This window comes from Giardia intestinalis, chromosome 3, assembly GCF_000002435.2.
Source record: "Giardia intestinalis strain WB C6 chromosome 3, whole genome shotgun sequence".
Classification (NCBI taxonomy): Eukaryota; Fornicata; order Diplomonadida; family Hexamitidae; genus Giardia; species Giardia duodenalis.
In genome coordinates this window covers 417,855-443,796 of record NC_051858.1, presented here as the reverse complement: position 1 = coordinate 443,796, position 25,942 = coordinate 417,855, and the positions used below count along the sequence as shown (strand labels likewise).

Here is a 25,942-nt window from a genome sequence, read left to right as displayed (position 1 = left end):
TGACAAGGGTAGGTTGCCACGCATCAGCTCCAGCTATAACTGCCCAAACTATCCTTTAAAACCTGTCCTCAAAAACTTTTTAATGTCTTCCCACACCACCGGGTGTTCGTACCAGGACATATATCGGATTTCTTCCTCTCCAGGAAAAAACAGCAGTCTAGAAAGAGTGCTTGGAAGAGGCAGAAGTAGAAGAGAGACGCGATTGCTTTCTCCCGATAACGTATCACTACACACAGGCTCCCTCAAAGCTAATAGACTGGTAGACAGGCAGATATACTCGTCTATAAACCTAGCTCATCGTGAAAGGCGCCCACTGAAGTCACCATCCGAGTCTTCAGCTTGGCTACGTAAGCCATTTGGGTCGCTCATACCTCTTTGGAAAGCCTTAGATATACCGCCACTGGAACGAAACTATGCAAGCATTATTCTTTCGTCTCATTCGGAGTATTTAGAAGTGTACACGGCGAAGCTAAAGACTCTTGTTGAGCTCCAGCGTGCCTATGTTGAATTATCTCAAGACAGACAGAAGACTGTACAATTAGTCAGGCAGATAATGGCTGCTGGTAAGGGATCCAAGTCTGTTCTCATATGCTCCCTGACGAAGCTCAAACGGCTTACCATTTTCATCAGCACTCTAGTTAATTTAGCAAGACTTATTTGCAAGAAGCCTGTCAATCTGCAGCCCTTTGGAATTTCGTCTAGGTCTCCTAAGTACAATTGGCTGCTTTACCTTAGACTAGAAGGACTTTACAGTGTCGAGAACACTGCACTCTTGTTCACTATCTTTTGCTTTAAGCCCGGGTACACATATAAGGAGCATATTCAGTTGGTTAAAGAGTACTTCCATGAAACAATACACAAAGATTCTGACGACCAATTTGTGATTAAAGACGACAATCAGATTGTTGAAAGCGTTGAAGATGTTAGCCAAAACATCCAGTTATCAAACTACAGTAGCGAAGAATTCGGCGAGGCTGCTTTAAATTTCCTCTTAGGCCTACAGGCCGAAACACTATTTGAGCACGACTGTCTTGCAGTCAACTGGGACATGTTCTTGCACACAAAACAAGGAGAGTTCTACGGAAACCGCTCCTTACCATATACACTGCTGTCACCAGAACAGATCTTAGATGCCGTAAAGAGTGAAGAACAGACACTCATAGAGTTCAGTAGCGTTCTGTCTGATATTCGGCTTTCAGGATGCAATGTGGTACTTGTTCCGGTCATTCCTAACGACTCAAATATCGAGATTTATGTCGATAAATCTACTAACATTGAAGACGATAATATCCTGCTAGCTGAAGCTACTGCACGCCAGGCTAAAGTGAGTGCCCCACGCATAATCTCCTTAAGTGCAACAGGTCTAGAGCCGACTGCAAGACTTGCGGTCCCCCCGTGCTCCATAAGAGAATCAAAAGATGTAAGTATGGATAAAGATAAAGAAGAAAATGAAGCAGCTGACCATATGGGGCAAACATTTGCTGATCAGTCAACCCTTACAACGCTAGTAACGGCTCTGGAAATGACAGAGCGAGAAACAACTCTTACCCTAGACTCAAGCACAAATTAATCAAAGCATACTTTCAGTCGGCCAGCCCTCACATATAACACATTAAGATATGCAACTTAAACACTAGTGGAATTACTTGTCTGTTATTTTTGAACTAACACATCTTAAGTCCTGAACTTACTTAAAATATAAGGCCGGTCATCAGAGCCAGCTACTTTTGCTTTTGTTCTGGCATATACTCGCTAGCTGGGTTAACAGATGAGACATAGAGCGCAGAGTCTTTGTATACTGAAGTGACTGAAGTGGAGAGCGGTTCCTTCTTGTAGATTGTGGATGCCTTAGATGGTACAGCGCTGGACACGAGTAGAGACGACTTAGGCTCTAGTCCTGATGCCTGCAACGCTTGTGGCCCATCTCTGTGGGCGCTGGGCCCCGAAATGTTCACAGGCGCTACGCTCTGTACCGATGTGTCTGCTGGACTGGCATGGTTCACTGACGGATTTAGTAGTGTATGAATAGACGGTTGGAAGAGCTCGTACTCTGTAGTTACCTTTGTTACTGGGACACTGTTCATCGACTGATAGCTGGGAGGAGGCGTCGAAGAATTCGCATACACTAGCGGAACGAAGTCCTTACAGACCGGCTTAGGTGGAGATACGGACCTTACCTGGAAGAGAAGCTCGTCGATAAAAGACGAATTGCCGATAGTGCTGGAAAAGCCGCTACTATGCCCTACTTTATAAGAAGGTGCATCATTATTATCTTGCCTAACTGCTCGCTCCTCTGCATTAGAGACGATACTGGGTACATCCTTCATATCTGTGTTGCCGGAGTATGCCCATGACGGCTGCTCTGAGTATTGCGTCTTGAAGTTTATTGTGTCTAGTCCCTCATAGCTCCATTGATCCAGCTCGTTCCGTTGTCTAGAAGCTAACTGCAATCTCGTTCCTTGCTTATGCTCTGCAGATTGGATCAGCGTTACTGGAACTAGATTAGTAAGCGGATATGTGTTTGGGTCTCGATATCTTTCTTTGGGGAAATAGTTGCGCTGCTCGTTGTACTTGTATCCATCTTTTATTGAATTCATTACAATAGAGTGGGCGTTTTCACCTTTAGTTCTACCTTCATCTTGTGCAGATTTCCATGCATAGCTGGCTTGTTGCTTAGCTCGAATCATATCCTTCGTCACTGGCTGAATATTGAAGTAATTTGCCTTCCGAGAATCTGGATTAATCACAGAATAAATGCGGTCCATAGTTCGCTGATTGGCTACACGGGCGATCCCTGCCTTTTGCTCTGCAAGAGTATCTACGTAAACAAGATTCCCATGCTCATCTATATAAGATAGCCTTTTGCTGTTGGCAACTGCAAGTCGAACTATTTCGCAACAATCTAATCCATTCCCGCCGCAGATTTTGCAAAGACCCATCCGTGGAAGCTGGTGCCCTAAGGCAAGCTTCCTAGAAACTATCTGCTCATCATAAAAGCGCTTGTACTCCAAGATTGTCGGATGCTTGAGGAGCTCTGCTGCAGAGAGACGTTTGTCTGGAGACGGCTCTAGAAGGCTGTTAACTACCTCCTCCAACTGTGCTGAGTAATTAGGCAGCTTGACAGGTCGCCTTAGCTTCTGTATTTGCTCTAATACGTCTTCGCATGTGCCTCTGAACAAACTGTGCAAGAGACACATTTCGTAAACTATGCAACCTAGCGACCAAATCTCTATCTTACTACTATGTGAATAGTTCATGAGCTGCTCTGGAGCCCAGTATGGTGCTAACTTGGGAGCTGCAGTGCCATTCAAAAGCGAAGGATACTTTGACAATCTAAATGTATTTATGTACGTATTCCCTTGCAAATCAACATAGATACTGGTGGGCCGAATGTTTCCGAAGACAAGCTTATTTGTGGGACGTGCATCTGCGTCGACGTCAGAGAGCTCCGTGTCAAGGTAGTCTAGAGCAAGAAGACACTGCACTAATATTAGCCAAACGCATGCCTCTTCAAAACGACCGCCCTCTTCAATTTTCTTACAAATTTGCGTTCCTAGATCGTAAAATCTGTAAAAAGGCATAATAATGTAATATGTTTGGCATGGTTTATCATGTATAACATCTAAGTATGCAACCACATTTCCATGATTAGCTCTATGCACGACAGCAAGTTCGTGGTTAAGAGCGTCTTCTTTAAGCTGATCAAATCGTGAATAACAGATCTTCTTACATGCGTATGTACTCCCAGTCCGTAAGTCAGCGCACTGATATATGACACTGTGTTCTCCGGTGGCCAGGACCTGCTCTAATTGAAGGACACCGGCCAGAATCTGATTTGCCATTTTTATAACAGAAATGATTTCCAAGCAGCCATTCACTTATTGACATATGGTGTGGCTTACAAAGTGACTTGACTTGAGCTTCCAACACCTCTGTCAGTGGATAGCGTATTTCTCAACCCCTCTGCTCCGCTTCTTGTCCCGTTAGTGGTAGTGTTTAACATAGAAAACGTGACAGGGTGTGTTCTTTGTAACTCATGCTTAGAAACATACCTTTCATGGGGCAGAAAATGCGTCTCATAAACATGTGCAATGCTGTTCCTGGACAGTGCTAGATTGTTGGTAGACGTAGGCTCATGCGCACCATGTATGTCTTTGGCTAATGCTGATGATTTTTCAATCTTATTTGATGAAAAGGCATAGTGAGTGTAGTCGCCTGGGAGCGGAACCTGTATTGTCTTCGGCGGCGTTAGCTTATTACGTGGGACATACGATGCATGATAATGTTCATATGTGCAGGGTGCTGCAGGAGGTTGTGGAGTAATTGAAGGCGACGACCATCGAGAATACGCAGAAATAAGATGATCATCGTTTCCTGGCTCTCTGATAGAATCCCGGTGGCTTACCTTTATCATTGTCCTATCAGGCGTAGGTAGTCTACCAACAGAGCAATCGTCCTCAAATGATATTACAGGGGGCTGGGTAGGTTCTTTGGACTTCTTCTGTTTCTTCAGCTTTTCCGGTTTATTAGGACCAACTGCTCTGGTTGTGGATTGTGTGCTTTTAAGAATATCAATGTATGAAACCGTATCATCAGTAGTATAAACAATAGGCACCTGTACTGGGTGCCTGTGGTAATCCAAGCGTAAAGGCTCTTCATATAAGGATGCAGGGGGGCTTCGACGGTAGTTAATTACCTCTTGCGGCACATCACTATGCTGTCCTTCTTCATCAGAGCTAAATGCCTCGAAAGCCTTCGGTGTGGATAGCATTTTTGGATCATAAAAGGATGCCTTGTAGGACGGCGAGAAAATATGGCTAGTGATCTTAGAGTCATGGCTATCATTGATAGAGGTTTTGTTTTTCTTCGGCGGAGAAAGAGAATTGGCATATAGAGATTCTGCCATACCTCCGCTAGAATTTAATGTGGGATAAATATCATAGCTACTGTCCCTTAGACGGTGATTTGGTGTCGAAGGCATGTTAATTGAAGCAACCTTTTCATCCAAGTCAAGAGTCCTTACAGAAGAAATATTGCTCTTTAGAGAAGGCTGCCAGCAGGTGCTGATTGTATCACCGAACTCGTTTCTATGCTTTCTAGTATGGCGTGTGACACCATCGTTTGTCATCAGGCTGTCAAGCTCTGTTCTAGTGTAGTTGGGAGAATGCACACTAACGATAATCGGACTGCATGCCCTATCCTGTGTCTCAACCTCCTCGCCCTTGAAAATCTCATCTACATTCACAGGGCCAAGAACTCCTCCCATCATTGTCATGTTTCCTTGACCACCGATGGTTGTGTTGAGCATAGTGCGGCCTGCAAAATTGCCATATTCTATATATTTCGCGCTGGACGGATTTCTAATAGAAGGAGAGTCTTCAATGACTTTTTCTACCAATTCAAATTGAGTTTGCAGCGCCCCGCCGCCCTCCATACGGCTATTTTCATTGCTATAGACTAGGCGGTTCACAACCCCTTTGGGGTAGCGCCCATGAGTTGCAAAGTATGACTCCTTGGTGGTATTCGATGGAGATTGGCGTGTACTGTTCAGATCGATTGCCTGTATGGCCGGTTGTGTAAATACAACACCCGTTGCATTCGGTGTGTAACCCAATCTATCTTCCAGCGCAAGAGCATCTGATTCCAAGCGTTCATATTTAATTCCATCCTCGTCTTCTGCACGCTGATTCACGTGGACAACCTCGAATTCGCCGTTAGACTTGTGGCGCTTGGAAGCTAGTAAGCGAGAAGAGGTGCTTTGTTGCCAGAGGTTAGCCGGAGTCACTGCATCACTCTGGAGGTCTCTCCGCGAAATATATGTATCTGGAAGGCCATTCTTGCGGCGAGCATCCAGGCAGCAACTATGGCCATCCCCACCGCACTTGCAATGGAACAGTAAGGGTATAGGATCACCCACAGGTTTCCTTGTGTGGGTGATGTATGCCTTATATTGCTCCCAGGCCGACTTTAGCTGTGGAAACGACCCCAACTGCTTCAGGGTAATGCGATCTCGGGAATTGGGCTGGAGCATAAGGCTGAGAACGTGTGATAAGCTTTGTGAATAATGGTCCAAAACAATGGGGTGTCTAGCGCCTGCTAGCGCCTGGAGGACATCGTTGGGTGTACGCCCTGTAACAAAGGCCTGAAATGTACACAACTCATAGAGAAGGCATCCTAGAGACCAGATATCAGATGATGCGCTGTAATAGTTTCCTTGCAAAACATCGGGTGCCAAATATGGTACGAGCAGTGGAGGAAGCTTGCTTGCAAACGGCTCGGCCTCTACAGAGCCAAATTCGAGAAGCTTGAGGTGCTGCAAAGATTTAATTTGAATAATACCGCGACTAGACAGAAAGAAATTGGATGGTCTGAAATCCCTTAATAGAGCAATGGAGATATCAGTACTGTGGCGCTTATCAACAGAGTGCAAATAAAGAAGCACATCATACAACTGCGCCATGAGAGTCCATATGGTTGCCTCCTTGAATCGTGCATGTGTTTCCTTACGCTTGACGAGCTGGTACCCCAAATCTGATTTAGAAAAGTAACTCATCAAGAGGTAATAGCGACAGTTCTCCTTATCGTTAAGAATATATTGATACCGCATAATGTTAGGATGAACTAGCGCCCTATTTACCATTATCTCATGTTCTAGAAGGCTCAGTTCCGACGAATCCCAGTCGCGATAACAAAGTTCTTTACATGCCAAATAATTGCCTGTTTCATTGTCTTGAGCCAGGTATATCGTGCTCCTGGATCCTTTGCCCAGCTTGCTTAGAAGCTGATACCGAGACATGAGAGTCGCTAACCGCGTCATTTTTGAATCTTTAATCAGACCTCAACCACCCAAATTCACTCAAGGATTGAATGTAAACAAGTAAGACCACCACACGCGGGGCTAGAAGAAGAAGTCTTCGAAGATGCTTCCAGATGGAAGAAACTCGCGACTAAGGGAAATCTCTGGAGTTAGCTCAACGGGTATGGGGAGAAATGGCTCCAGAAGGCGCAGGAGACGACGGGCCGATGGGAAGTTGCGGCTAGATTGTGGCACTGACTTGAGAAGTGGAATTGCAAAGACCTTGAGCGTGAAGAGCTCGTACAGCACTGAAGAGTTGAAGTATATCTCACACTTACTCTGGTTCGACAATATCCAGCGTTCTTCGCCAGCTCTGACGCTTGGCCAAAAGTCCAATGTGCCATCTGCGCTGCGGTTCCTGAAAACAAAGTCACGACACATTCTGCGAAGTAGGCGTGTATCCACGCTTTCAAACAGACGCAGCTCGTCCCAGATCAAGTTTCCCACTGGCTGTATAAAGATTCTACACCTCTTATCAGCAGGAACAGCAGAGGTTATGCGGTCATTCAGAGCGTGGATGCCCTCAATTATGAGGACCCCGCCCGACGGAAGCTTCAGCTTCTTGCCGTCTCCTGCAGTCTTCGTCCTGAAGTCATAATGGGCCATGGTCACCTCTTCTCCATTAAGTAATCCGTGAAGGTTTTCGCTCAGCCTCTTAAGATCCAGCGCTTCTATATGTTCAAAATCTGGCTTTGTTGGGTCGTTCTCTAGACGGGGGATATTATCCGGATTCATATAATAGTCATCTAGGCTGACGCGGATGGGCTGGAAGTTGCGAGTACGGAGATGCACAGAGAGCCTGTTGCTGAACGTGGTTTTAGATGACGAGCTGGGGCCAGCTACAAAGATGCAGCGGACATCATCTGGGATAGATTTAGCTACTTCAGAAATGTGCTTCTCGTGTCTGAACTCGCACGTGTTGATGAACTCACGAATTCTTGTCCTGTTAGGAATTAGTTCATTCAAAGCCGCTACATTCGGCACCCGAAGGACAGATGACCAGTTTTTATAGGCCATCATGATTGGAGCAAGTTGGCTCTCAAGCTTAGCATTGGGAGGCTTAACATTGACAAAGTCATCGGTGAGATGAACAAGTATCCCTGCATCGTGAAGCTTCATCGTCCATAGATTCTTTCCTAAGACGCCGGTAGAAGGTGCGAGCGTAGAAATCCAGAGGGTTCTGAAATCAATACTAAGCTCTTTGGAGTATATTCTTGCCATAGAAACCTTTGACGTGTTGATAGACGTAAGCAGGTTACAAGAGCCCTTATGATGAATTTCCTTTAGGTAGTGAAGTGCGTCGTTAAACGAAACAGTAGTACGCGAGATTTTGAGGTCAGCGTCTGAGATGTCGATCAATAAAGCCTTTAGAGCGTCTAGATCGTCACGAGTAAGGGCCATGTCGGTGAACTTGAAAAACCTAGCATTCTGCATGATGTAGCAACATTCAAGAGCCTGCCCGCGAAAGAGCTTAGTTGCAGCAGCCTGCAGTGCCACCGTGAAAGAGTCACAAAAGATCTGGCGCGCATACTCGCCTTTGAAGAATATAGGCTCTATTGTGCTGCTTATGTCCAACTTTTCATTGAGGCTTAAGATCTCATTGTTAACGAGAGCGGCTATGGCGTTGATTTCGGGATCAAACACCTTCAATGCCTGGCCCACAGGTATTTCAGACTTAGTTGTGATTTGCTGACCAGTGGGCAAGTATGTGAGGGTGATTGGTGGGAGAGTAACATCATCATAGATCGAATGGTACCCCGCCATATCCTCCAGGCTGTATGTACCACTCATAGTTTTTTAAATGGTCCGGTGGGCTGGATTCACTTTGTCACGGTGTGTTGTACTACTGGGCCCACCGGATGGCGCGGTCCAGCGGTCAGCGAATAGACCCCTCTCGACCCAGCTTTCACTTTGGCCGCGCTTAGACGGGAGCGGCCTGGTGTGCAGAGTGCGAGGCCACCGAAGCTAGCACATAGATTCTGGGGCGAGTGTAGGCCTGCTCCTGTGCATCCTACCTACGGCCTACCGCTAAGACGACCCTTTCTGTGGCTGGGCAGCCATATGCCGTATGGTGCCGAAAGTTCCGACGGATTAGGGATTACGTGACACTACAGGACTGGGATAGGACGAGCCAGCTCCGCCTGTCGCTGACGCCAATGGAAGCCCTCACATCACAGCGAAGAGCGAAGCATGGCCGCCGTGTAGCCACTACTATGGTACGCCTTGCAGCATAAGGGGGAGACCTATACTGATCAATCCATCTCACAGCCGGCCAGTCACAGAAGCTCGGAGCGGCAGGTCATAAGAGTGGAATCGATACGACTCCGCTTCTCCGCAGGCCTGTGGAGGGCCTTCCCTGCCAGTGCGTCATGCAGCACAGGCAGATGCCATGAAGGGGTGGACTGGCGAACGGAGCTGCTATATCTCTGTGTGACAGAGCGTCGAGCCACAATGTTCTACGCGTTTTTGCTGATCGGCCTTGCGCTCCAACTGGCGACAGAGGAGTGCACAACCGTCTCTGGTGATCAGCCCGACACTTGCAAGGCCTGTAGCGCCGTCATCAACGGCAAGAAGTACTGCTCCCAGTGCAACGGCGGTGGGTCTCAATCTGCCCCAACGGACGGAGTGTGCTCAGCAGACAACAACGAATGTAGCCAAAAACAAGATGGAGTATGTACACAGTGCGCTAATAAGTCCTTCATGTACAAGGGCGGATGCTACAAGGATAGCCAGGCACCTGGCAACACGATGTGTGAAACAGCAACTGATGGAGTGTGCACGCAGGCTAAGGCTGGGTACTTCGTGCCGCCGGGCGCAGACGCCTCTCACCAGTCGGTCATACCATGTGGAGACGAAGAGGAAATAACAGTTAAGAACGATAAAAAGTACAAGGGCGTATTGCATTGCACTCAGTGTGAGGAGCCCACAGAAGCAAGTGATACTACTACTCCCAAGGCTGCCACGTGCACAGCATGCGAGAGCGGATACTTTGTAGATAATAGTAAAGGAAAGACATGTACAGCATGTGCAGATAACTGCCTGACCTGCACCGACGGGACAGTCAGCAAGTGCAAGTCGTGCACGGCAGAGACGTACTTCTTAGCAACAGAGGGGAGCGAGGGCCCTTGCATATCGTGCGGAGATGCTACTCAGGGATCTGGTGCTTGGAAGGGCGTCGCTGGATGTGCCAAGTGCACTAAGCCACAGAGTGCCGGCCCTGCAACGTGCACTGAGTGCCAGGCAGATAAGTATCTGAAGACAGAATCGGGGACAGCCTCTTGTGCCAGTGCAGAGGAGTGTAAGGATGGATTCTTCCCCATGACCGATGCACAGAATAGTAACAGGAAGGTATGTGCTCTGTGTAGTGAAGCCGATAAGGGTGGCATAGCCAACTGCAAGAAGTGCTCCCTCAAAGCAACATCTGCAAGAGCAGGTCCAATAGTTACGTGCTCTGAGTGTACTAATAATAATCTGAGCCCCCTGAAGGACGAGTGCATGCTCGATTGTCCTGCTGGCACATATGCCAATAGCAAGGTGTGCACCCGCTGCCACGAGTCATGTGCAAACTGTAGTGACAACGCAGAAGCCTCCTGTACAGCCTGCTACCCCGGGTCTGTACTTGAGCATGATGGCGATCCGACTACTGGCAAATGCATCCAGGAGTGCACGGGAAGGTACGCAGAGAACTGCGAAGCTGGTCAGTGCACGGCCGTCGTTGGGGGCTCCAAGTATTGCAGCAGGTGCAAGACAGGGTTCGTTCCGATAAACGACATGTGCGTCTCTACAACAGCCCGCGCAGCCGCGGAGTGTGTGGCCGGAGAAGGAGTCTGCACTAGTTGCACGGGCGCATACTTCTTAGAATCTGGCGGATGCTATAAAACCGGGGCATTCCCAGGTAACACTTTGTGCATAGCCGCAGGGGCCAATGGAAAGTGTGCAAACTGCGCCAATGGACAGAATGCAGATCCTCAAACAGGCGCGTGTCCTCCGTGTCCAGCCAACTGCTCAAAGTGCAGCGGCGATAGCGGTGTGAAGACGTGTACTGAGTGCTATTCTGGATACTATCTTGACACTGGAAAAGAGTGTAAAAAGTGTTCTGAAACAAGTGGTAACATCCAAGGCGTACCTAATTGCGTGAGCTGTAAAGCTCCTTCGTCTCCTAATGCGCCGACTCCTGTTACCTGCTATGTTAAGACAGACGGCACTAACAACGGCGATAACGATAACAATGGCGGAAGCACGAACAAGAGCGGCCTCTCCACTGGCGCCATAGCGGGGATCTCCGTTGCTGTGGTGGTTGTCGTGGCTGGCCTTGTAGGGTTCCTCTGCTGGTGGTTCATCTGCAGGGGCAAGGCGTAGACTTAGGTAGTAAACGCGTCACTAGTGGTGCAGCTGCCGACAAGCGGGTGCGCCTCGTATACTTCGCCAGCCAGCCTGCAACCGGGAGCAGGGGTGGCCGCTCCCCTGCCCCCGAGCGTGCTCTGCACAGTGCCGTTGATACCGTCATGGCCGGGGACGGTGCACTCGATATCCTGTGCCCGCCGACGAGCTGCATCGATGCGAGGAGGGGTGCTTGATGTGGGCAGCTTTGGTACTGTCCATGTGATAGGTAGCTATCCAAAGCTCAGAGTGGGAAGCCCACGGAGGCCACTGGGTCGCGCTGGTCACCATTTCCAGACGCTCACACCCAGGCGTCATTAGGCACTACCAGGTGCTCAGAGACGCCCACTCCATCGTCATCGTTATGGACTGCTGGGATCGGTGCCTCAAAGATGTGGTTGCCGATTGTGCAAGAACCGGCAACCCTACCGATACAGTGCTCTCCATCATGGAGCAGTGAGTGTCTACAATTATATATTGACCACTACTGTGATAGCGCGGAGCTTCCGGGGTCAACCACAAGTAAAGGGTAAGCTTTCTTAATGGAATTGCCACTCACAAGACAGAGATCATTTTCCGCGCCCCTTCTTTTTACAAATCTGCAAGAACTCCAACGTAACAATTGTTACGGTTACAATTACACTAATCAACGCCAAAACCAAAGAAGTTATGAGAAGGCCCCTGTTATCAAGAAAATAGACATTGTCGGGGACCTCTACAATATCGTCTATCTCGACGGTGATGTAGGAGTGCAGCTTCTTATATTGTGACTTGATAAAGGAGAGCTGCGAGCTGCAGTACTTGCCATTGAAATACTTGTCGTTTGGAACCCAATTGTTGGAGCATGTAAAGCATAGTAAGTTTGCGAAGACACCGGTATATTTGAATTCACCGGCTAAACTGACACTGGCAGACTCTATTCCGGAACCGGCAGTGTACCAGAGCTTGACTCTGAACGTTGTGGTGGATGGGAGTTCCAGGATATTGCAATAGTCTTCGTTCGGCGGCAAGGTAGCATGTATGCAGAGGGTGTCATCCATCACCTCGGCATACATGTCGGCAAAGCAAGTAACATTGGGGGGATGAGCGGTGAAGAGCAAGCGCTTCACTTCCTGACCAGCCAAGTTTGTCATGTAGACGCCGTACTTGGCGACAGAGGTGTTGCGGTGGTCGATTATGGACGCGAACGTATCCTTGCACGTCTTATCTTTACAAGTATACCAGTACCGGCTCCTAACGGATGTGTTAAACGTGAAATCAGGATCCAGTCGTGTATAGTAGCACTTCACGCTAGCGTAGAACGGATCAACATTGTTTGATAAGCTAAAGTAAAAGTAGGTGCTTTTTACGTCTCCAGCCAACGTGCACGCTGAGGACTCCGCGGTGGGCGCTCTAAGTTCCATGCAGATCTTGTCTCTGTAAAGCCGCACAGATGCGGTGCTGAAACAAAGAGCTGTTGAGTTGTCGCGCAGATTTGTGGAGGGTTGCATCACCACAACACCGCCCGTGGAGCTTGAATTGGTGAAGCTGAAGGAGGCGCCCAGGCGTGCCAGGTGATAGGGATAGCTAATAAAGGTGCGGAAGATCCGAGTGCATTCAGCAGTTGTCATTTTCTGCTTAGACGCAGGGGACGAAGAGATGGTGCTGCAATTTATCTTAAAAGTTTGTGCCTTGGTGTGTATGTATTCTGAGGCTAGAGGAGCATATCCACCTGCCCTCGTGCTCTGAGGCTCCAATGGAAATGTGGCTGTTTCGACTTCGGAGATACGGAAAATGGCATAGAGCTTGGCTTCTGCTGGAATATCACAATACAGCGGCTTGACATTAATGTCCATGGCGCCATCATCTTCATAAACGCTTTGCAGGATGTCTATTTCGGCCCAGCAGTTATTGTAATCGAATCTAGAGACAATGATGGTAGGGACGACTGCCGAGTACTGAAAGGCGCTGCCTGAAGTGGTACTCGTGACACTAAACTCTGCACTGGACATAGATGAAATGGCAGGGATACATCCCTAAATCTTGACAAAATCATTAAGATATTAGACTTATAATTATCTTTTATCATTTCGTCTGTGGTAGAAGCGTTTGCTGTAATCTTAAAGTCCTAAAACTACAAAATCAAAAGATAAAGACCTTCATTCAACTATCAAACAAGGGCTGTGCTCATATTTGCGAAGTGTCATACTTGTGTTTTCAAATAGTTAAGGCTTAGGTATGTGCTGCTCCCAATAGCCTGGCCAAGCAGGAAGCTGTCTGTTGCAATTGAGCTTGAGATACACCCATCCATTTTTCTTCAGAATAGACTCTGGCGAGTACCCTTTGTTTGTATAGTGATCTTTACATGCCAACAGATGATCCCATATGCTGGCGGTCCGTATAGGAAGCTGGCACAAGAGCCTATCTAGCTCACAGTCGCCGATAAAGGTCCCAAATCGAGCACTATAGGTGTGATAGGCAAGGTACTTGAGAACCTCTTCGGTGAACTCAAACTCTGACGGATATGCGCTCAAAAGGTAGTAGACGAGCTCCAGAAATTGGAGGAAGACAGGGCTGCATAGACTCGATGAGAGGTCTCCTCTATCAGCGTCTTCAAGAGATTCCTGGTCCTGATTGCTAACTTGTAGAATTCCGCACCGTGAAGAAAACCTGTGTCCAAACGAGCACCACTCCTTTTCTATTAAGACAAAGAAGCCATTCATAGATCGATAATAGGGGTCAAGCATAAGCATCGCAAGAGCGACTAACTGGGCGGTCCTGTCCCAGCCATCCGAACAGTGAACAAGAACCACAGTTCCTCGAATGATGTTTTCGCATATAGAAACGGCTCCTGCAATGACAAGTCTGTGTACTTCTTCAAGCTGACGTGTGCTAGTCCATTTTGTCCTAATCATAACAACGGAGGAGCCCGCCTGACAGCTATGGTCAACATTTTCATTACCGACATATTGCGGTACTGCAATCGTGTTAAAGTCTATACTTGGAGATAGCTGCTCTACCCCTGAGATATCACATTCGGAGCTTTCATGATCAACGCCATCCTCCCTGATTCTATCCCTACTAACAAGTTCAGCAGGTGGCTGATTATCTGCCACGAAATCTTGCTGACTCCTTGTCGTCTGTACTTCATCTACCTTCATCCACTCTGTGTCCTGCAATATGTAGTTACGCGGATCAACTCCGAGTACCTCAGTAATGCCACCGACGCGCCCCAAGCGATGATATTGAAAATTATCTTGTGTGGAGGCAAACAATGCACAGTCTGCAATATGCCTCTGTTGAATGTATTGACATCCTGGTATATCAAGAAACTCCACATGCACAAAGGGATACCCCTCCGTTCCCCTACCAACAAACTGGTTCATCTGCATGTTAGCTCTTGTCCGAGCATCAATCACTAAGAGCTTCTCCTTCTTATGCAGGGCGCCGTAGTGTTGCCATATGTGTTGCAGGTATGCTCTATCAGCCACAAATTTGCTATCGCTTTTCTTTGTTGGGTTATAGGGTTGAGAGGAACGCAGAATGACCCCGTAGCGGTCATCCTTGTCCTTCCACGCCAACACTGGGAGTCTCCTATGAGAACGATTCCCAGCAACGAGCTGAAGTGCGTCAAGATTGTTCTCTCCTGAGTAACGACTAGGAACTGCTAGTAAGAAAGGATAAGTGTTACAAACTGAGTAATCAAAGTTTGCGTCGGTGAGCGACCAAAAGGGAACGTGTCCAGGATTACAAGGGAGCGCCCGCTCCTTTTCCTTTCTCATTTCTTCATACTCGTGAATACACACCATGAGCTTTGGGTTTCCGGTCACAATGCGGTACATGCCGTCTTTGACATCTGAGGCCTTGATTCCAAGCGTCCCTAGTGGCCGCTTGACCACCGATAGATCAAAGGGCTTCATGAATTTCTCTAGATCTAAACGCGGCGTCCCCACGCCTTGCCTACAGTACTCTGCAAATGGATCGTATATAAACCAGCCTTTCTCTGCCTTAGGAGACGTGAAAAGAGAAAAGCAAGGAAACAGGTGTGTCAGAGTGAGCCTGGGTGATGCGTACTTTAGTAGCGTACCGATAAAGATAGTGCGCTGTTTGTTATGTCGAGGCAAAAAGACGGCAAACTGTAGAGGTGTAATGAGGCTAATTAGCACACCATAGGCGTCGCGTGACTTCTTTCCTCCAATCTTAGAAATAGAAACGACCATAAAATGGGGTATACTTGCAAAGGGAGTAAATTCCGTTGGACTAATTGCTCTAAAGAGCAACATGCGGTAGTTCGTCAGCACAATATTCAGATACAGCTGTCCTGCAACCAGAAGGTGCCCGTTTGAAGGAGGCAAGTTGGTTGTGGCAGTTGCGTATTCGGAAGGATCAAGCCATAGATTTCCTTCTGTGTAAGATGGTATGGATGTAGCAGCTAAGAACGGTTGAAAGACGATAAATTCCCCGTCAAGAAGCACCATCGATAGATCGGAAAGTCAACTCTCTATGGAGACTCTTAAGTTTTAAGATCTTAGAATATAATTTACTTTAATGCGATTGCTAACAATTTCCTTAAAGCCTCAGCCTACAGCTATCTACAATTGTAAAACAGATACTTCCTGATGAGAAGAGCAGTCACGCCTCGATCTTCTATCCGCTACTCTAGTTGCTAATAGACTTTTGAGAACAAGGGCGCGTTGCTTAGCTACTCCGTGCAATATTTTTCCCATGAATATGGTTATAGAAGCAAGTAATAAGTGATAAGTGATAAGCATCAGAGCCTCTCAATCCACCGGGTGATCAATCACGGGTAATCAGTCCTCATCAATCTGCGTAAGTCCATAAATGCATCTGTTCATACAATGCGGCGGAAGCCCAGTGGTGCGAATCATCGACCGGAAGATCGAAGATGTTACCCAGGCGTCGCTTCCTGCTTGGTGCTGAACACCGAGGTACTGGACACCCTGCATGTCGGCCAGGCTCTCCAAGGAACCGATCCACGAGCAACACTGCTTGAGATCATATAATCTCCCCGGAAACAGGACCTTGAGAAGGGTGTTGAATTCTCTGTTAGAGTCGGGAAGATCGTGCATTGTGACGGCCTTCACTAAATAGCCGAAATCATAAAAGCCGTGAAAGCAGAGATAAATCAAATTTCTATTGTAAAGAAGGCCACTTACCTGGAGCTCATATGATAGCATTAATGGATGGATGCCGTCTCGCCGAAGCTTGGAAAAATCAATTCCTTGTCCACGTAGAAGTTCTAGCGACTCATTATTAACTATAGATGTGGCTTCATCGAAGGCCAGGTTAAACTGCCAAGTTGAGTGGGGGTATGGACTATTTCCTTCGAAATCTGATAGAGAAATCCCGAGTTGTATTAGGTTGAGAGCGTCTACGTTGATCTTGAGCTTCTGATAGTTGGTTGGAGAGGCAAGGATATCGGACGAAACAGAGGCATTACTCAATTGAACAAGTTGATTGAGGTCTTCGAAGTAGCCCGGGAATTCGGTGTCAATGGCCACGATCGGGTAGCGTCCAATTAGGCTAGTGATCTCTCTACATACTTGCGAAAGGTTAAAGCGATAAACATCGACTACATGTCCACCCATTTTATTAATGTTATTCTTTAGTTATTCTTAGGTGTTAAGCTCTAGGCGCTCAGCAGCACTTGTCGATGCTCAGCAGACTTCAGACCATCTGAACTTAATGACAGGAAATCTATGGTTGACTCCTGGTAAAGACGGAACCATTAGGCTTTCATTTAGCCCACCATTGTGCCCCATGAATGCAGAGTAAAAGACACGTTTGACGCGGGCATGCAGAAGACACATGCTGCAAAAGATGCACGGCTCCTCCAGTGCAAAGACATCGTAACCTGTTAGCAAGTATGCCTTATCGTCCTCAGCCGCCTGCTTCATAGCCTGTTCAATGGCAGTATATACGGGATGGCGGAGCATGTCTGATATCTTTCCTTGGGGCTGGATACTTTCAGCACATTCTGTTGGAGTGTCCCCTTTTATGACTGCGATGAAAGACGTGCTGGGCGAGGCCACAACCACAGTCGAGTGGCTGGTCAACAGGGCTATGCATCGCTCAAGATACTCTTTCTCACCTGAAGAAACAACGTCCTCAATAGTAGTCCTCTTCGGGTATCGCGTTATGGGCCACGTATCCCCTAGCGTCCTCTTAAACAATGAGAGCTGAATGCTATGCACAGCCTGTACCTCACGGAGGATCGTCGTGACATCTGTGACTCTTGAAGATCCCACTGAATTGGCTTCAGACGTCATTTCCTTTAGAACCGTATCTACGAGCCCTTGGCCTGCACAGATGCATAACTCAGCCACTTGCTCACCTGGCGCCAACCTCCTCTTACACACTCTGCCGCAGCTGAAGGGGAGCTGACACATGCTGCAGGTCTTGAGCCTAGAAATAATTGGACCGAGGAGGCGCAAATCGACACTTGTAACTAAGACTTCTACCGGCTCTGTCTCTCTGTGCGGTTCAACCAACTCCAGAACCAGATGCTGTAAGTTCGGCTCTGCCTCCATGAAGACAGCTTCTCGAGAATTTTTCATCGTTTACTCTCTGTTTACTCACCGTTCACTCATCGTTTACTCTGGCGGCCTAAATCTTTAATCTGTCTTCTGGCAGCACTTGCTGCTCATTCTCATTAGACGGAGATAGCTTAGCGATCATAATTTGTTTTACACGCAGCTCTGACTCTAAGCTTTCGATCAATCCTCGCAAGACTTTCTCCTTCTCAATGATGCGCTCCAGATTCGCTGAAGTCTTCTTGTATTCCACGGTCATGAGCTCCTTTTGCTCTTTCAGCTGACTGATTTTGTCGTCTATCTTCCGAATCGACGAATAGTAGCTTTGGGTCAACTTATTGAATCCATGAACTTGCCTTGAGCACTTTTCCATGGCGTCTGTGGCTATTGAGATACGCTTTAAAAGGATATCAACTTCAAGCTGTTTGGGGAGCTCTACGCCCTCTTCAGAGTGCGGATTAATTGTACCCTCATGTTCACGAAGGCCTGAGCGAGCAAGCCGTACACTCTCCGTAACAGAGTCAAGAACGTAGACTCTGTTCAGCTTGTCACATCGTTTTCGACACAGAGGACAGTGTAGTCTGTACTTTTCTGGCTGTCCCTCATAGATTGCTTGAACACAGCCCTCGCAGAAAACATGGCCACATGTAAGAACAACAGGATGGCTGAAGAGTCCATAACAGATAGCACAGGTGAGGTGGTCCTCCAAAGCAGTGTTGCTTGCGGACATTGAAGACTGGTGAAGCTTGCTGAGAGCAAGAGAAGACGAAAGACTAGTTGAAGCAGATAGGTTTCGGATATCCATGATGCTCTCTGCTAACTCAGGATTCCCCGAGGTGACCCCAGACTGGACAAGGGCTCTCTCTTCCATCCACCTTCTTCGTGCATCCATTTCCCTAGCAAGCCGCGTCTTCTCCGGAAATGCACATCCAGGGGACACTGTGATCTCCATTGAGTAAATCAGAGCAAGCGAAGCACGCTTCTTTAAAACCAAAACTCTGAAAGGACTAAAGCTAAAATTGTGCTGACCAATGAGTGTGACCCTTGCGGCCCCAATCGCGCCGGAAGCTCAGCCAAAGTTTCTTGTTGAAATTGCTGACAATCTCTCGTTCACATTATTCACACATACACTTACAGTCGGGCCTTATGCTGGATGTGAGTGCATATCCACTTTCGCACAGGCACCGGATAGTCCGACTCTGCAGATGCTACTGTGCCCTGGTCATGAACCTATATATAATGTAGAACGTATTTCCATGTTTATACTCATTTTAGACAGAGAGAAACAAAGAATAGAAGTTATGACTGACCATCATTCCAGAGTAGTCCTCTGTTACAATAAATCTGGGATATATCTTCGAGAGAAATGTGTGGGGCTCAAGGATTTGGCTTTTATCCTTCCAGGGCACACATTCTTTAGTGTGTTAACGAGCACTGAGCACTACCTTTCGCTAGAAAAGTACATACCATTTACTGAAGTTGTTCCGTCCTTATCACAAGCCATGGAGATGCACTTTGAGCCCAGTGATAACCTTGTAATGAAGTTCCTAGAAATTCTAAAGGAGCTCATATCTAATCAGCTGAGCAGACATCCCGAGATCCGTATACTGGCTTCTGGCGGCATCGACTCCACCTTACTAGTATATATTTGTGCAACTCATATTTTAGAAAAAAGTCAATCTAGAATAGAACTTTTTAATATAAACTTTTTTGAATTTGCTAAGGATGCAGTTGCATTTAGGTCCCTATGTGACTCTCCGCGGCTACAGAGGATTGTCGAGTCATGTCCGGATCGCATAAAAATCACGAGCATGTCAATCCCTGAAGTAAAGTTTAGAAGCAGTCTACAGCAAGTAAGGGACTTAATAGCCCCCTGCCCGCCAACTGTGATGATGCTAAACTTAGGATCAATACTATTTCACTCGACGAGGAGGGCCGATGGGTCAGAGATCGACGTTCCTGTCATGTCCGGATTGGGCCCGGACGAGTATTGCGGTGCGTATGCAGCATTACGGGACGGTGACACGTGCACGTGGAAACTCTCAGTCAAGCATGCCTGCCAAAACCTATTTGAGAGGAATATCACTAGGGATTCTGGGGTATTCTCCCGAGTAGTTTACCCGTACCTAGAGCCGATGGTCGCTGCCTTCTTCAACTATCTGATGGAGTCAGAGAGATATGAGTATCTCAGAAATAAAAAGATATTAAGGGATGCTGCCTGGCTATTGGGAGTCCCACCAGAGTTGGTCGCCCGACCTAAACAGGCAGCTCAGTTTGGTAGTGGGTGTGCAAAAATCCTAAAGGGAGGAGGGTATGACACCGTTTGCCTTGCATGCTCCTATTCATAAGGCAATGCTTCGTTAGACTGTGATCTGCCTAAGACATGAGGACCCGAGACAGCATGGGCCCGTATGTATGAGTACAAGCCCTTACTGCCGATGCTTGAGTACTTGGTAGATAGACAGCCCCTGCCTCCGTTATGACAAGACCCTCCTTTGGATCATTTCGCTGTCCAGTGGCCTCTTCTCCTTGTACAAGGCCGCCGTCTATCTCTTTAGTCAACGTTATCAGCCTACGAGCGACTGCCTGGGCTTCGAGAAGGGCTCTGTTGCTTTTCGCGTTGTCTCCCATGTAGACTTCATCTTCGGATTCATCAATGGTGCTGTGCGCATCACTGTTGCCGGTAGCTGGCACAGGTTGCTCGATGGTATCTGTAGCTGGCTTTCCTGAGCGCCTTCGTCGGCCCGTCTCCTTCTTGCCCTGAGAAGTGAGCTTTACGCCCTTTTTATCAACGGGTATCAGTTGGTTTTCATTTGAAGGATCCGTTGATACCACGACTGTTGGGTAATGCTGCAACTCTGCAGGAACTGGACCGACCCCGCCAGGAGCAAAGAACGCGAACCCGCCGTCCACACGCTGGAGCGGCAGGTAAAAGCGGAGATGATGCATTTTAAGCCCAATTTTAAATGAAGGAATTCAGAATACGACAAACTTCGTCACGCGTCCCTCCGTCCGCCCGTCGCAAAGTCATCATCTGCCTCAGGAGAGGCCAGTGGACTTGAAATTTATATGAAATCAGAAGCGGAATTAATTTGCTTTTTTGAACATATGATTTACATTGAGTGCTTCTCAAAAGCTGCTTGCTAAGACAATCTGGCGACTCCTATCAATCCATTCTTCTGCGCTCTTTGTGTATCCGTTGCTGATCGACAGGAAGAGAATCTTACTGCCCTGCGATGGAAAAGGATTCCCTTGGTATTTTAGAATTTCCAAAGCTGCTGTTTTTCCTCCTAGGGCGTGTCCATCCCTTACTTAGGCCACAGTTCAACACAATCTTCTCTGAACAAGCAAGATTGCTATCTACTTTCACCATTTTCACTGAATACCCTATCAGCAAGACGTTACACTAACCATCCTAGGATGATCAAGGTTTAAAAATATGGCTCGCACCAAAAACACAGCTATGGACCGCAGCAAGAGCGTGCACGTCAATACAGCACGCAAAGGACAACATGCACCTCGAAAGACGATTCTTTCCAAGAAGACCGTCGCACGCAAGGCTATATCGAAATCTGAAAAGGCCGTCACCAGACGTGCCCGACCCGGCTCCCAGGTTCGCAAAGAGATCACTAACATGCAGCGCAGAGTCACTAGCGTCATCCCCATCGCCTGCTTTCAACGCCTTGTACGTGACATAACGTGTTCACTTCCCTCAGGAGGAAACGAAATTCGCTTCCAAGCCCAGGCAATCGGCGCATTGCAGGAAGCATCCGAAGCCATGCTTTCCCAGGTGCTTGGAGACTGCCAAATACTGGCAAACCACGCCCACCGCGTCACGATCATGGATAAAGATATACAGATATACATGAGAATAGTGCGTCCTCCATGGATGAACGGCATTCATGGAAGTATGCTGTAGCTGCTCACCCCTCTGCCACCTTTTGACTCGACCTGTAAATTTGAACGATTGATGTCGGGGGACAACGCACCTGAGGTGGCTTCCGACGCTTTTCTCAGGAAGATCACTGAGCCCTGGCACCTCTCTGTCTATGTTGGAGAGACTGTAGAGGCAGAAACCGTCATCGACCTTATGTACACCTTCTCTCCGCTTATGCTTTCTATGGTTCCTGAATTGGCTAAGTGCATCTCCTGCCGGAGCGATGTTTTCTACAGTGCAAGCATAACTGATGATGCCATAGGCGTTTACAAAAGCTGCAATTGCTGCCAGGGAAAAGAAGGAAAGATTTCTGATTTCAAGCATGCATTGAACAAACCAGAGCTTTGTAGGGCGCTGCGAGCTTTATCCACGGTCTCTACAGCATTTGAAGTGGTCCTCGCATATCTCTACCGTTGCCTAGAGCCATCCGCTGCGAAGTTAGCCATCGCTGTTTGGGTACCATCTCGGGACCTTAGGCTCCAGCGATCAGGGAAGTATACTGATTTGGGGTACTGTATGCATAAGCTCCTGGACGATCTACATAGAGATTTGTCACGTTACTGCATCAATGGAAACACCTCTCTTCACTTCGCCGTTATAGCGGACGAAGATACCTGCAAGGATCTCTTTAGTTGTGTCCGCAAATATCCCGACATGCTCCTTGTCATGACGTCTCAGCCGGAGAGCGTAGACATGGTCCGTGCCCGACAAATAGCTCACGAAGGCGTGACCACGCTCGAGTCGGGTGACTATCCTTGAAGATACGCGCCACGCCTCTGCTGTTGCCACGAAGTCGCATCAAAGTGTGCATGTTGCAAAGCTCATTTACACAGATAGAAGTGAATATGGATTAGATCACTTCTCAGAGCGCGTCTTGTTGCTTTCCATAACTGTTCGCTTAAGTTCGTAGAGTCCCTGATCGGCTCTGTATGAAGCCCTCTCAGTGAGTATGCTAATGACAGTCCCGGCGACACAGACGTAGAAGAAGACTTGACTGACGTGCTCATCAGTTTGAAGATGAAGAAGGAGGAGAGGCACACCCGCCAATACGTAGAAGACGGTTGTGAAATAGAGGAGGAAGAACAGCTGGCGTTTGTGGGAGTTAAAGATGAGAAAGAATGCAACCAGCAGCTGAGCAGCAAGCGTGAACCAGGGGATTGTTGAGATAAAAAACGAAGGTATGTGAACCCCAAAGAGTTTAAGAGTTACGCGCGAGGGATTAGAAAATATTGGAGCAGAAGAGCAAAGAGTAATATAATTAGAGGCGAGAAGGAGCTCCAGTCCGGTAAAAATCAGCTTGAACCAAAGCCTGACTGTCTTATTAGAAGCAGACATGTGGCGTACAATGCGTCGGGCCATCTTTGGCTCCATGGTATCGATCTCCTCATTAGTGAAGAGATCGCCTGCATTAATAGACCCCATGAAACCACTCATCATCAAGACTTTTTGTTCGTGCTCAGCAACCTTTTCTTGCAATTTTCTTGCAGTATCCATTAATTTGTCTATAATTATTCTTTTTAGAATGCTTTGCAATAAGGATTTTAAGATTCATGAGCTTTGTTGACCACCGCGCACCGCGACGCGAAAGATTGCAGCCAGAGTTTACCACTAGAATTGGTGACAGACCACCGTCATACCATGCAGAAAGCGACCCCCACCTCAAGGCATTCTTTTCAAATCCGAACAATGCCCGGATTGTCGAGATGGCCAAGACTACGGAGCGAGGTGTGTCGCAAGCAGAGATGCTCCGCATTCAGAGCAAGCACCTAGAAGGGGCAACCATGGCAAATGTCCGCTCACGCTCCATTACCCGCCCACTACAAAAGTCTCCAAATACAGACATCAAATCTTATCGTAAATCTACAAAGCATGGCCACGGGAGTCCAAAAGCGTCTGTTACCGAGCAGCAGGTGGAATATTCTCCTTATTTGGAACGCATTTGTTCCCCACAGACACGATACTATAACGATACAGACAATCTCAACAAGTCAGAGAAGTTCATGACAAAGGATCGGGGCTCTACCTCTCTTGTCTCCCGAAGTGGGAACCAATTCTTGCCAAGGACGGGCCAAGGGGCATCCATGGCTCTGAGGGCGCACAATGCTGTTGCATCACTCACTCGTATGTGGGAGGCTCTTGAAATCCCCTATTCAGAGCGTGATTATGCGTATTCTCAGCTCAACAGAAGCTCTACGCTCACGGTTGAGTATCAAAAGAGGATGCATACGCTTTTAGAATACCGCAAACTCTTTAGGACGCTACTTCAAGAGCGGATTATCTGTAAGAATGAGACGGCTGCTCTTCTGAGTTCGGGGAAAGGCAGCAGAAAGGCCTTGACTGAGCTTCTTACTAAGTTTAAAGTGCTGACCATTCAGTTATCATCTCTTGCCAACGCGTGCAGGTTTCTTTGTGACAAGCCTGTCTGCCTCCCGAATATCAAAATATCAGACAAGGCAGAGGATTCGTGGTTTATGTATCTAAAACAAGAGTGCTTCTATACACGGGAAACAACGGCACTTGTGTTTGCGATTCTCAAGTTTATGCCTGAGATGACTCTTCCGGAGATACAAGAAGTTGTTAACATCTTCTATGATCAATGTATAAACTGTGATGAGACTGGCGACTTGTTTGATCTGTACGACCAGAAGCACCCACGGAATGGAGTTGATCAAGGCCCTCTAGACAGTGACCTGGTATGTAGCAGTGTAGCACGTACGTCCTCTTTGTCCGATGAGGACGTATCCCTTTACTTTCTTTTGGGGTTACAAGCTGATGCCGTGTTTGCTGGAGATGATTTGCCAATCTGCTGGGATGCCCATCTTCATGCTCTAAAGGGCTGTTACACTAATATTACTGATCTTCCCGTCCCTCTTCTGACTCCTCAGCAGCTGTTGGATGCCATAACAGCAGAGCAAGACACTCTTTTGGACTTTGGCACTATTTTAAAGTTTGTCAACGAGCAACGAAAAACTTTGGTGATAGTGCCTGTCTATCCTACATCTGATGACTGGGAAGCGTACCAGGTAGATGATCGGGACAGCATGACCCAAAAACGCTCTATGACATGCTTCAAATCCTATTGCCAGCCCTTGCCAGAATTTTATTGTGGAGATTCAGACAAGAGCATACATCCGATTATTGAACCCAACTATGTTTCTAAGAGTATAGTTGGATATTCCACTAATACTCGACCGAATACAAAGCCTGTTCTATTCGCGCGTGAGGAAGAGCCAGTGACCACCAGGGAAAGCAGTTTGCCGATGCCTCTTAAAAAGATTATTTCAAGAGAAGAAGAAGCAGAATTGATGAACAGTAATGCTAGCGATAAAGCCATTTATGATGAGAATGGACAAGTATTAAACACCACATACCACATGCCTGCTACATCAAAGGTGGAACCAACGCCTATTACTGAGGGAGATTTGTATGAAGCAGAAGGACAGGCTGGAACACCTTCTGAAAAGACTGATGATAAATACATTTATAACCGCTATGAGGTTATAGAAACTGTTACTACAGTTGAACAGGTCAGAGATGAGCCTTCTGTCTTAGCTGCAAAATACTGCGAAGATAGCTACCAGAGGGCCGCCACCCCGGAGTGCGAGGAGAGCGCGGAGGAGCCCCTTGCTGCCCCCGCTCCCCTGGACCCGGCGAAGGACGAGAGCTACCAGAGGGCCGCCACCCCGGAGTGCGAGGAGAGCGCGGAGGAGCCCCTTGCTGCCCCCGCTCCCCTGGACCCGGCGAAGGACGAGAGCTACCAGAGGGCCGCCACCCCGGAGTGCGAGGAGAGCGCGGAGGAGCCCCTTGCTGCCCCCGCTCCCCTGGACCCGGCGAAGGACGAGAGCTACCAGAGGGCCGCCACCCCGGAGTGCGAGGAGAGCGCGGAGGAGCCCCTTGCTGCCCCCGCTCCCCTGGACCCGGCGAAGGACGAGAGCTACCAGAGGGCCGCCACCCCGGAGTGCGAGGAGAGCGCGGAGGAGCCCCTTGCTGCCCCCGCTCCCCTGGACAACTTATCATCAACTTGTCAACAACCACTACCAATGCCTCCGTACTATATTAAGGACTTAAGCTATGATGTAGAACCTAATGGCGCAGACTACGATTTACCCATCGATGAAGGCTCCCTGAAAATACCATTTGCGGTATATATAGAGTCTGAGGTAATGGAATACGCCGAGCCAATAGCGGAAAATAGCATCTGTCTGTGCGATGTCTCGTAGCACAGCTCTGATGAGC

General features: G+C 47.8%; 16 protein-coding genes across 16 annotated transcripts; 6 read left to right on the top strand and 10 right to left on the bottom strand.

The window, feature by feature from the left end:
- Window positions 1-82: 82 nt before the first annotated feature.
- Window positions 83-1,570, top strand: GL50803_0061043 (uncharacterized protein; the record flags this gene model as incomplete). The annotated part of the gene is made up of 1 exon (XM_038046254.1): window positions 83-1,570. One exon carries the CDS (start codon window positions 83-85, stop codon window positions 1,568-1,570), a length of 1,488 nt encoding a protein of 495 aa, XP_037901787.1.
- A 151-nt stretch (window positions 1,571-1,721) lies between these two features.
- Window positions 1,722-3,842, bottom strand: GL50803_0016251 (Kinase, NEK; the record flags this gene model as incomplete). Its single annotated transcript, XM_001704131.1, has 1 exon — window positions 1,722-3,842. The coding sequence occupies one exon, from the start codon at window positions 3,840-3,842 to the stop codon at window positions 1,722-1,724; it is 2,121 nt and encodes a 706-aa protein (XP_001704183.1).
- Window positions 3,843-3,898: 56 nt separating this feature from the next.
- On the bottom strand, window positions 3,899-6,817 carry GL50803_008218 (Kinase, NEK; the record flags this gene model as incomplete). Its single annotated transcript, XM_001704130.1, has 1 exon — window positions 3,899-6,817. The coding sequence occupies one exon, from the start codon at window positions 6,815-6,817 to the stop codon at window positions 3,899-3,901; it is 2,919 nt and encodes a 972-aa protein (XP_001704182.1).
- Window positions 6,818-6,898: 81 nt separating this feature from the next.
- Window positions 6,899-8,647, bottom strand: GL50803_008217 (Uridine kinase; the record flags this gene model as incomplete). Its single annotated transcript, XM_001704129.1, has 1 exon — window positions 6,899-8,647. One exon carries the CDS (start codon window positions 8,645-8,647, stop codon window positions 6,899-6,901), a length of 1,749 nt encoding a protein of 582 aa, XP_001704181.1.
- Window positions 8,648-9,307: 660 nt separating this feature from the next.
- On the top strand, window positions 9,308-11,215 carry GL50803_00101380 (VSP; the record flags this gene model as incomplete). The annotated part of the gene is made up of 1 exon (XM_001704128.2): window positions 9,308-11,215. One exon carries the CDS (start codon window positions 9,308-9,310, stop codon window positions 11,213-11,215), a length of 1,908 nt encoding a protein of 635 aa, XP_001704180.2.
- Window positions 11,216-11,805: 590 nt separating this feature from the next.
- GL50803_00111806 (uncharacterized protein) lies at window positions 11,806-13,227 on the bottom strand (the record flags this gene model as incomplete). The annotated part of the gene is made up of 1 exon (XM_001704126.1): window positions 11,806-13,227. One exon carries the CDS (start codon window positions 13,225-13,227, stop codon window positions 11,806-11,808), a length of 1,422 nt encoding a protein of 473 aa, XP_001704178.1.
- A 213-nt stretch (window positions 13,228-13,440) lies between these two features.
- Window positions 13,441-15,693, bottom strand: GL50803_008210 (Myotubularin-like protein; the record flags this gene model as incomplete). Its single annotated transcript, XM_001704125.1, has 1 exon — window positions 13,441-15,693. The coding sequence occupies one exon, from the start codon at window positions 15,691-15,693 to the stop codon at window positions 13,441-13,443; it is 2,253 nt and encodes a 750-aa protein (XP_001704177.1).
- Window positions 15,694-16,026: 333 nt separating this feature from the next.
- GL50803_008209 (CCR4-NOT transcription complex, subunit 7) lies at window positions 16,027-16,824 on the bottom strand (the record flags this gene model as incomplete). Its single annotated transcript, XM_001704124.1, has 1 exon — window positions 16,027-16,824. One exon carries the CDS (start codon window positions 16,822-16,824, stop codon window positions 16,027-16,029), a length of 798 nt encoding a protein of 265 aa, XP_001704176.1.
- A 69-nt stretch (window positions 16,825-16,893) lies between these two features.
- GL50803_008208 (uncharacterized protein) lies at window positions 16,894-17,766 on the bottom strand (the record flags this gene model as incomplete). The annotated part of the gene is made up of 1 exon (XM_001704123.2): window positions 16,894-17,766. One exon carries the CDS (start codon window positions 17,764-17,766, stop codon window positions 16,894-16,896), a length of 873 nt encoding a protein of 290 aa, XP_001704175.2.
- Window positions 17,767-17,842: 76 nt separating this feature from the next.
- Window positions 17,843-18,721, bottom strand: GL50803_0034160 (uncharacterized protein; the record flags this gene model as incomplete). Its single annotated transcript, XM_001704122.1, has 1 exon — window positions 17,843-18,721. The coding sequence occupies one exon, from the start codon at window positions 18,719-18,721 to the stop codon at window positions 17,843-17,845; it is 879 nt and encodes a 292-aa protein (XP_001704174.1).
- Window positions 18,722-18,800: 79 nt separating this feature from the next.
- GL50803_003372 (putative Asparagine synthase) lies at window positions 18,801-20,117 on the top strand (the record flags this gene model as incomplete). The annotated part of the gene is made up of 1 exon (XM_001704121.1): window positions 18,801-20,117. The coding sequence occupies one exon, from the start codon at window positions 18,801-18,803 to the stop codon at window positions 20,115-20,117; it is 1,317 nt and encodes a 438-aa protein (XP_001704173.1).
- A 28-nt stretch (window positions 20,118-20,145) lies between these two features.
- GL50803_003370 (uncharacterized protein) lies at window positions 20,146-20,718 on the bottom strand (the record flags this gene model as incomplete). The annotated part of the gene is made up of 1 exon (XM_001704120.1): window positions 20,146-20,718. The coding sequence occupies one exon, from the start codon at window positions 20,716-20,718 to the stop codon at window positions 20,146-20,148; it is 573 nt and encodes a 190-aa protein (XP_001704172.1).
- A 490-nt stretch (window positions 20,719-21,208) lies between these two features.
- GL50803_003367 (histone H3) lies at window positions 21,209-21,688 on the top strand (the record flags this gene model as incomplete). Its single annotated transcript, XM_001704119.1, has 1 exon — window positions 21,209-21,688. The coding sequence occupies one exon, from the start codon at window positions 21,209-21,211 to the stop codon at window positions 21,686-21,688; it is 480 nt and encodes a 159-aa protein (XP_001704171.1).
- A 51-nt stretch (window positions 21,689-21,739) lies between these two features.
- On the top strand, window positions 21,740-22,465 carry GL50803_0013330 (uncharacterized protein; the record flags this gene model as incomplete). Its single annotated transcript, XM_001704117.1, has 1 exon — window positions 21,740-22,465. The coding sequence occupies one exon, from the start codon at window positions 21,740-21,742 to the stop codon at window positions 22,463-22,465; it is 726 nt and encodes a 241-aa protein (XP_001704169.1).
- A 96-nt stretch (window positions 22,466-22,561) lies between these two features.
- On the bottom strand, window positions 22,562-23,143 carry GL50803_0013329 (uncharacterized protein; the record flags this gene model as incomplete). The annotated part of the gene is made up of 1 exon (XM_001704115.2): window positions 22,562-23,143. The coding sequence occupies one exon, from the start codon at window positions 23,141-23,143 to the stop codon at window positions 22,562-22,564; it is 582 nt and encodes a 193-aa protein (XP_001704167.2).
- A 113-nt stretch (window positions 23,144-23,256) lies between these two features.
- Window positions 23,257-25,926, top strand: GL50803_0016230 (uncharacterized protein; the record flags this gene model as incomplete). The annotated part of the gene is made up of 1 exon (XM_001704113.1): window positions 23,257-25,926. One exon carries the CDS (start codon window positions 23,257-23,259, stop codon window positions 25,924-25,926), a length of 2,670 nt encoding a protein of 889 aa, XP_001704165.1.
- Between the last annotated feature and the right edge of the window lie 16 nt (window positions 25,927-25,942).